An 8,828-nucleotide genomic window follows, 5' to 3' on the forward strand; every position below is an offset into this window, starting at 1 on the left:
GACGTGGTGGTGTGTGCCTGTAATCCCAGCTACTTGGGAGGCTGACACAGGAGAATTGCTTGAACACAGGAGACAGAGGTTACAGTGGTCCAAGATTGCACCACTGCACTCCAGCCTGGGTGACAGAGCAAGCCTCCATCTCAAAACAAACAAACAAAAAAAACTTGTCTGGGAGCCCTGGCTCGCAGGGCCTGTGGGGAGTGGGGAGCTGAGAGCTAGGAGGAGGCTGGGTCATCAGAGCAAGTCTTTTCCAGGATGCAAAGACCATGCTCAGTAGACGGCTCGGTTGGAGTTTTGGGGATAAGCACCAGCCTCGGGGGCCTGAAGGAAGCCCATGGAAGCCCGTGGCCATGGCCAAAGGAACTCATCACCCTGGGGCCAGAAGAATTGCTCGTCAAGTGGTCCTGCAAAGGATCCAGGAGCTTTCTGATTTGGTATGTTGGGAGAGGAAAGACGAGGAGTTGTGAGCCTCAGGTCTTCCGTAGTGGGCAAGAAATAGGCTTTCTGTTTCACCGTTCTGTAACGCCATTAGGCTGTCTCTCTCAAGGCTCTCTTGTGCTAAAACTAATGGAAAAGCTTGACTTGGGAAACCCTATGAAGGGTTTCCCAACTCAGCCCTCCTGGGTTTTTACTCTTCCTGCCCTGCCTGCTTCTACCACTTGGGGTTTTACCCAGTGCCAAGCTGTGGCATCCTCCAGCTTCTGTCTACAAAGATGATTGCCCGCTTGTCCTCCTGGCTTCCCTGGCTCCCTGGGTTTTTAGGGCTGTGCTGCCTCCATGCATGGTCCTGTCCGGACCTGATCGCCACCATCACCGGAGAACCTGTTGGAGGTGCAGACTCTTTGTCCACTCCAGACCGACTGCACAGAGCACATAGTTGACAAGATCCTGGGGGAGCTGCCTGCTGGGACGGCCTGCTCTAGACTCACCCAGTGACTTATCATCTCTCCACCGGCTTCCAGGGGCCCCACCCCACCTCCCCTCAGACTCCCTTAGGACACAGAGTCTCAGCTCTCTTACCATCTTCACCAACCCCTCCCTGCCAGTCAGGGGACACTTTTCCCGGTCTGAGGGAGGGCCTTCTGTCAGTGTCACCGTGACATTCTTCTTGCACCCTGGCACCCTCTCCTTTCAAGGGCTAAGCTTCCCAAAGAAGGCCAGGAAGTCTCATAGCCACCTCCTGCCTGGCCACATCTCTCCCCCAGGGACATGATAGAGCCAGACACGAGCATCAATGAGGAGGAGAAGAAGAGAGAAAATTAGAGAGAAAAATAGATACCTCAAAATATCCCGACCCACAGGTATCACCTGAAGCTGTTCATTGTTGGGATTGAATCTCAACTGTGTTGCTGTCCAGCAGTAAGACCTTGGGTGAGGCACTCCAGCCCTCTGTACCTCAGTGGCTGCATCTGTGCAATGGGAATGATTTATATAGTACCTCCTTCCCTTCCCCCCGCATGGTGTGTGGCTCATGATAATTAATTAATGAGCTCATGCTGCATGAGTCCACAACTTTTTCTCTGTGGCTCAGTCGGATGGAAGCTCCACCAGGATGGGGATTTTGGGTCTGTTTTCTTCACTGCTCTTTCCCCAGTACCCAGACAAGAGTATGGCACAGAGTAGGTGCTGGATGACCCTGTTGAATAACTGTAGAAAAAATAGCCTGGAGCTGCCCCAGCCCAGCAGGCTCTTCTCTCCTCCGAGGACCGTGGCACACATCGCAAGGCAGAATATAACAGTGTCAAGTGTGGTCTCCCGAGACTTAGGAGACCTGGGTTCAGACCCTGTCTTTGCCATCCTCTTGCTGTAGGAACTTGAGCCAGTGACCACCTTTCTGAGCCTTTGCTTCCCCATCTCTAAAATGAGGATAACAGCAGCCCTTATTTCATAGAGCTGTTGTGAGGATTAAATGAAATAATCCACCCCTCAGCCTTTCCTCCCTATCTCCCTGTCCTGTAGGACCAGTGAGACCCCTTCATGCTGGCCGACCTGGACATGCTGGTCAGCTGCCATCGGGCCTTCTGCCAAGGCCTGCCATGGGTCTCGCCCTTCTATGCACTGAAGTGTAACAACGGCCCTTGGGCGCTGCATGTCCTGGCCACCCTGGGCACCGGCTTCGACTGTGCCAGCCAGGTGAGCCTGTGTCTGTGGAGGAGTAGCCAGGCCCGCTGCTGCTGTGGTCATGAATAAGTTTCCCTTGTCCCTCGGAGCACTTGAAATGCACTAAGCACACTGCAGGGGCCTTACATGCCTTCTCCCTGATTCTCTCATCCGCTCTGCGAGGTAGCCAGGGGACCCCCATTTCATAGAGGAGGCAACAGCCTCAGGTGGATCACTTGCCCATGGGCTAACATATGGTAAGAGACAGAACATCTCGAGGGTGGGGGGCTAAAAAAAATAAAATTAATAAAATAAAATTTAAAAAAAGACAGAGACAGCTGATCCGAAGCGGAATTTCTTTCGTACACCGGGGTGAAACATTCCGAGGGGTTCTTAGCAGAAGGGGATTCAGCAGTGATGAGGGAGGTTAGAGCAGAAGCCAAGGTGGGAAGGGGAGAACTTCTCGGGCTGGGAGTATTTCGCTGAGCCTCCCTCCTTCCTTCCTTCCTTTCTTTTTAAGTGTAGTAGGGAGAAGTGGGGAAGAGCAGAACAAGGTGGTCATCTGTAACTGACTGAACAATCAACTGAGAGAACTCACTGCCTTCAGACCAGCCCTTCCTCCCTTCCCAGGAGCCCTCTGCTAAGCAGGATTAAGCTGCCTCTAGGAAGCCACCCCATCTCTGCATGGGGCTGAAATGGATCGGAGGGAGTTGGTTCTAAGCTGAGACTATCAGCACCTGGAGTGCCCGGTGCATTGAGACTATCAGCCCTGCGCTGCCCAGCAAGGGCTCCATAATGAACACCCCATCAGCCCCACCCAGGGCTCCTCTCTGAAAGTGAGGGAGCAGAGGGTGGGTTCCAACCTGGGGTTCCATCAGGGCAGCCTCTTTGGCTCATGCACACTTTCTCTATCCCCACATAGTTGGGGGTGGGCAGTGAGGCAGCCCCCAACCCTGGCTCTTGGCCACTCCAGATGGAGCTGGAGCACGTGCTGGGCCTGGGCGTGGCCCCCTCTCGTGTCATCTATGCCAACCCCTGCAAGCCTGCCTCCCACATCTGGTATGCTGCCCACCACGGGGTGCAGCTCCTGACCTTTGTCAGCGAGGAGGAGCTGACCAAGGTGGCCCAGCACCACCCCAGGGCCAGGTGAGACCAGCAGGGGTGCAGGTAGGTGGGGCAAGGGTCAGCAATAAAGAATGAATCACCCAGCACAGCACACCCCTGACAAATGCTGGCCTGAGACAAGCCAGGGGAGGACGCTCAAGGCCCAGCCAGTTTAAGAGGGTCTGGCAGCTGCCTTTGGAGTGAGACAGCCCAGGTTCAAATCCTGGAATGGGTTGCTTCCCTGCGTTGGGCAAGTCTCTCTCTCTCTGTTTTTTTTTTTGAGACAGAGTGTTGCTCTTGTTGCCCAGGCTAGAGTGCAATGGTGCGATCTCAGCTCAAAGTGACCTCTGCCTCCCAGTTCAAGTGATTCTTCATGCTTTATGTGTGACTGTGCCTCCCAAGTAGCTGGGATTACAGGCCTGAGCCACCACACTCAGCTAATTTTTTGTATTTTTAGTAGAGACAGGGTTTCACTATGTTGGCCAGGCTGGTCTCAAACTCTGACCTCAGGTGATCCACCCGCCTCAACCTCCAAAAGTTCTGGGATTACAGGCGTGAGCCACTGCGCCCAGCCTGGGCAAGTCTCTTTTAACCTCTCTAACACTCAGTTCCTTCATTTACAACATGGGGGCATGTTGCCTGGTACATAGTAGGTGCTTACCAACACTGTATCAGTTTCCCACACTCCCTTCTCTGGGTGTACCTGGAGAAAAGTAGATGTATACACAGGTGCGTGGGGCTGGTTTATGGCCACATGGATTTGGTGGCGTTGGAAAACCTCCCAGATCTGCGGATCAGCTCAGCTCGGGTGGGGCTGGAGATATAAGAAGGCCTGGGCCCCTTGGCATCTCTGGTTAAGTGATCTCCATCCCGGTGTCCCTCCTCCAGGCTGCTCCTCCGGCTGGGGACTCAGGACAGCCAGAGCACCTTCCCCCTGAGCACCAAGTACGGAGCCAGCCTGGAGGCATGTGGGCACCTGCTCATGTCTGCCAGAGACCTGGGGTTGGCCGTGGTTGGAGCCAGGTGAGTGACACCTGAGGACTCCAGGAGCCCTGGGTTCTGGTCCATTGCTGGGGCCCATGGCAAGCTGTGGCCCCTCTCTAGGCCTGTGGGACCCCATCCGTCAAAAGGGGCAGGATATGATGTGAAGGTTACTCAGGGCCTCCCTGCTCTGGGGCCCTGGGGTTTGAGGTTTTCCTGTGAAGTGTCCATGAGGGGAAGGGACGCCCACGTGGCAGTGCTGGGATCACGGGCTCCATGGCAGTGTGTGTCTGAGGGTGTGTACATGTGAATACTCAGGGTGAGTGCCCCTTTGTGGGTGCCTCATTGGCCTGAGTGTGCAGGTGTCTGAAAGCACACAGTTATGCCAGTGTAATCAGTTAGCTTTCCAGCTGTTTGTTTCTGCATTTGGCCCCAGTGTCTTCGTGCCTTATGTGTGACTGTGCTTCTCTGACTATTGTGGTTATCCACAGTCCGTGTGGCTTTGTGGTTCTGAACATGTTTTTCTGTACATATCTCTCACCGTGTCACATGCACTGGCTATGCTAGCTTCCACGTGGGCCCTGACTGCCAGACACCCCAGAGCTTCACACAGGCCATCGCTGACTGCCAGCGCGTTTTTGAAAAGGGCCGCGGGGCTGGGCATGATATGAGCCACCTGGACATTGGAGGGGGCTTCCCTGGAATGGAGGGCTCCGGGACCAAGTTTGAGGAGGTGAGCTGGCAAGGGCACTGGGGGTGTTCAGGGAGGTCGGCCTGTGTGCCCAGGCATGTGTGTGTGGAGGGGTCTGTGTGTATGCATGTATCTCTGTGTGTTGCGGTCTCTTTGGTGTGTCTCTGGGTGTGTTTTGTCTGTGAGCACAGGTGGGTATGTGCGTATGTGCATGTCTTTCATATCCCCCAAAAGCAGACTCTCAGACAAATACTTGGATGCACGCAGTTTTTTTGGAGATGATCGGTGGAAGCACCAATGAGGAAGTCAGGAAAGTGAGATGGAAGGGAGAAAGGTCAGAAGAGAATTCATCTATGAGCTGGTTACCAGTGTGCGCCCCGGTACCAGTCCCCCTGGGGACAATGCAGAACCTCAGAATCATCCCACTAGGGGACAGGGGGCTAGGTCCTTTATTCACCAACTCCTGCCCCTCTTTGGTTGAAGGCTGTGGTCTGAGGGTGTTAATTTCCCCACATTCCAGCTAGTTTCCAAGGGTGCTGGAGACAGCCCACAGGAAGAGAAGCAACGCAGGCACTGGAGGCTAGAAATCGCCTTGCACAGGGCAGGCGAGCTCAGGTAGGCTGAGGGCAGGTGGCACAGGGTGTCCACTGCAGCTGCAGCAAGGTGTTGGGGGCTGTCCCTCTCTGTGTGTCTGTATGTATATATGTTTTCCTGTAGAATTGTTAGCATCACCAATACAGTTACAGTTGGGAGTTTACATTCCCTGGGTCCATGAGATACCTGTCTTCTTACTGTGCGTCAGATTAAATCACTGCACCTTTGGACTTCTCAGGGAGCCCGGTGGCCATGCTCTTTCAGCCCCTACACCTACCATGCAACCCACACAAGTGACCTCCCATCTTTCAGCTTCTGTTCCCTCTTTGGTAAACAGGGATAATTCTAACGCCTACCCTGCAGGGTGCCTCGGGGATGAACGGACTGACCAGGTAAGGCGCCGGCACAGGCCCTGGCACATCAACACGTGTTGGATGAGTTCACCTCTTCCTGCTGTCCCTCCACCCCATTCCAGTTGGCGAGAGTGATCAGTGCTGCCCTGGCCCAGGACTTCCCTGAGGAGTGTGGCGTCAAGGTCATCGCAGAGCCTGGCCGCTTCTATGTGGAGTCTGTCTGCACTGCCGCTGTCAACATCATTGCCAAGAAGGCTGTGCTGGAGCCTGGTGGGTGGGCCAGGATGGTGCTGGTTGGGGAGGCCACTGTCTAGGCGTCCCCAGGCCCTGGGGGAGAGGAAGGGCAGAGAGTTGGGCTCTGTCTCAGGGGCTGGAGGTCAGAGTAGTGACTGAACACTCTCTGGACCTGTCCTTTCCCTGCTTTCAGAAGGCAGCCGGAAGCTGGTGTATTATCTCAATGATGGCCACTATGGCTCCTTCGGCGCCTGCCATTGAGAGCCTGTCCCGAGGGTTCCCATCGTGGTGAAGGTAAGGGAGCCACGCCAGCCCCAAGAGTCTAGTCCTTTACCTCGACATGCCTTGTGCCTCCCAGACTGGGAACAGTGGCTGTGCTGGACACCAGAGGCAGGGCCTTGCCTGCTGCTTAGAGCACACGTAGGCACATGCATGATGTGTTGCCCACAGGTCAGAGCATGTGCAGCAGCTGGATATGTGGGCCTCGTCAGGCAAAGGGACCATCACCAGAACAAAAAGGCGTGGCCTGTTTTCCAAAATATTCAAGTTCTTCTTCCTGGTGGTTCAAGAGTCATTCCCGAGTCCCTCGGCACCTTACCCCCAGCACCCCTGCTGCTCAGTCCCTCCCATGATCTGGCAACAAAGCTGTGATTCCTGACCCTGTAGGGCCAATAGGGTCTTCCTCCAGCTCCAGGGCAGGTGTGTCTCCTGATGCGATGGGTTGGTGTCTGGGCCACTCTGCTTTGTAAATATCTTGACTTTCTCCTGGCCAGTGAACATCTTGGTGTGTGCACATGTTTGGTCACATATGTGACGTGTGTCTGCATGCACGTACGAGTGCGTATGTGTGTGTGGTGTTTCTGGGTGTGTGTCTTTGTGTGTGTATTTGCCTCTCTTCCCATGTCGGGGAGTGAATACTGGATGTGGAAGAACCAGCAGGAGACCCCGGAATAGTTTTCAATTTTAGTTGCCCATATTTAAAAACTTAGACATATTTCATAAAAGCCTGGATTTTCTCAGCTCCTCTCAAAGATTTGAGACATTTGATGTTACAGGACTTGCAGAACAACAAGGCAACAAATATTTCAACAAATTAGACCAGCATGTCGGGCACGTGACGCCATCTGCTGGAACGGGACTTCCACTAGACAGAGGCCTCCCCACCCAATGTCTTTTCCTTTGGACAGTCATTGACTTTCCAGTTTGTTGTAAGACTTACCTGGCCCATTTCACTCCTTTGTGCTACCTGCTTGACCCCTAGGTAACTGAGTTTTCAACTGCTCCCTTATAGCAATTATTGAAGACGATAGTCCCATTTACAGAGGAGGAAACTGAGGCCTTATTTGTAGGCACGTCAGACCCGGCCAGGCTGGGCAGGGGCCACGGAGGGATAGATCCCAGCCAGTGTACACCGTGTGTCCCTGGGAGTGCCCTTCTGGGTCTTTCAATGGCTTCCAGGTAAAGGGGTGGGATAGGCCAGCCTGCTGTCTTTTCTGACCCCCTTTCCTATGTCACACAGGAGTTCTGCTCAGAGCTGCCTCTCTTCCCCTGCACCCTCTATGGCACCACGTGTGACGCCTTTGACAGGCTCTTCTTGGAGGATGTGTGGCTGCCTGAGCTGAGCGTAGGCGATTGGCTGGTCTTCCCCTCCATGGGTGCCTACACGTCCTCCGTGAGCTCCAGCTTCAATGACTTCCTGCCCATCACCATCTTCTATGCCATTGGCCCCCAGCTCAGGTGTCTGGGGGTTGGGGTTGAAGAGGAAGCAGGGAACCTCACACTTACTGGAGCCTGGGGTGGGAACTGGTCCCAAGGACTCTCCCTTCCCATTGACTCACTGAAGTCAAAGTGTCCATCTGAACTTTAGACTCTGATCTGCCTCTGGGCCCCCTCCCAGGGAGGTGGAGATTTGCAAAACTGAAGCCTCTATTCAAGCAGAATTGGTGGCAGGAGACCCCTGGGCCCTCTACCCACTGGCTGGCCTCACTCCTGCCTCAGGTGTCCACTGCCCCAGCTCTGCCTCCAGGCCCCAGCTCTGCTGCTGTGTGTGCAGCCTCAGGGCTTTAGACAAAGGGCCTTGACACCCACCCTGCATCCCATGCCCTTTCCCCAGGAGCCTTCTGGAGGCAGAGCCTTAACCCAGAGCCTGCCAGGCTGGAGGGCTTTCAGACACTCAGGTAGGCCCCTGGGAACTGTTGGGAGTTGGGATGGCAGGGAGGAGGCAGAGGTTTGGGTAACTCTGAAATCCTATGTGGAACTTCCAAAAACATCTTGTTGTCATTTTGGGTCAGTTCTTTCCTTTTCTCTCTTCTGCTTTCCCTCCCTCCCTCCCTCCCTCCCTCCCTTCCTTCCTTCCTTCCTTCCTTCCTTCCGTCCGTCCTTCCTTCCTTCCTTCCCTCCCTCTTTCCTTCCCTGCTTCCTTCCCCCCTTCCTTTCTTCCCTCCTTTCCTCTTTCCTTCCTTCCTTCCCTCATTTCTTTTCTTCCTTCCTTCTTTCCCTTTCCCTTTCTCTCTCTCTCTCTTTCTCTTTCTCTTTTTTTCTTTTTTTGAGACGGAGTTTCACTCTTGTTACCCAGGCTGGAGTGCAATGGCGCGATCTCCGCTCGCCGCAACCTCCACCTCCTGGGCTCAGGCAATTCTCCTGCCTCAACCTCCTGAGTAGCTGGGATTACAGGCACGCGCCACCATGCCCGGCTAATTTTTTGTATTTTTAGTAGAGACGGGGTTTCACCATGTTGACCAGGATGGTCTCGATCTCTTGACCTCATGATC

At 54.3% G+C, this 8,828-nt stretch overlaps 1 protein-coding gene across 1 annotated transcript; it reads left to right on the plus strand.

Annotated features, from left to right (window-relative positions):
- Positions 1 to 350: 350 nt before the first annotated feature.
- LOC108303793 (antizyme inhibitor 2-like) lies at positions 351 to 8,195 on the plus strand. Its single transcript, XM_037738206.1, is given in 9 exon segments — positions 351 to 434; positions 1,960 to 2,133; positions 3,074 to 3,246; positions 4,093 to 4,227; positions 4,753 to 4,918; positions 5,946 to 6,093; positions 6,251 to 6,351; positions 7,577 to 7,794; positions 8,171 to 8,195. Coding segments are annotated over 9 exon segments (1,224 nt in total).
- The last annotated feature ends 633 nt before the right edge of the window (positions 8,196 to 8,828 follow it).

Source organism: Cebus imitator, unplaced genomic scaffold (genome assembly GCF_001604975.1).
Source record: "Cebus imitator isolate Cc_AM_T3 unplaced genomic scaffold, Cebus_imitator-1.0 Scaffold51, whole genome shotgun sequence".
In the NCBI taxonomy this organism is placed as follows: domain Eukaryota; kingdom Metazoa; phylum Chordata; class Mammalia; order Primates; family Cebidae; genus Cebus; species Cebus imitator.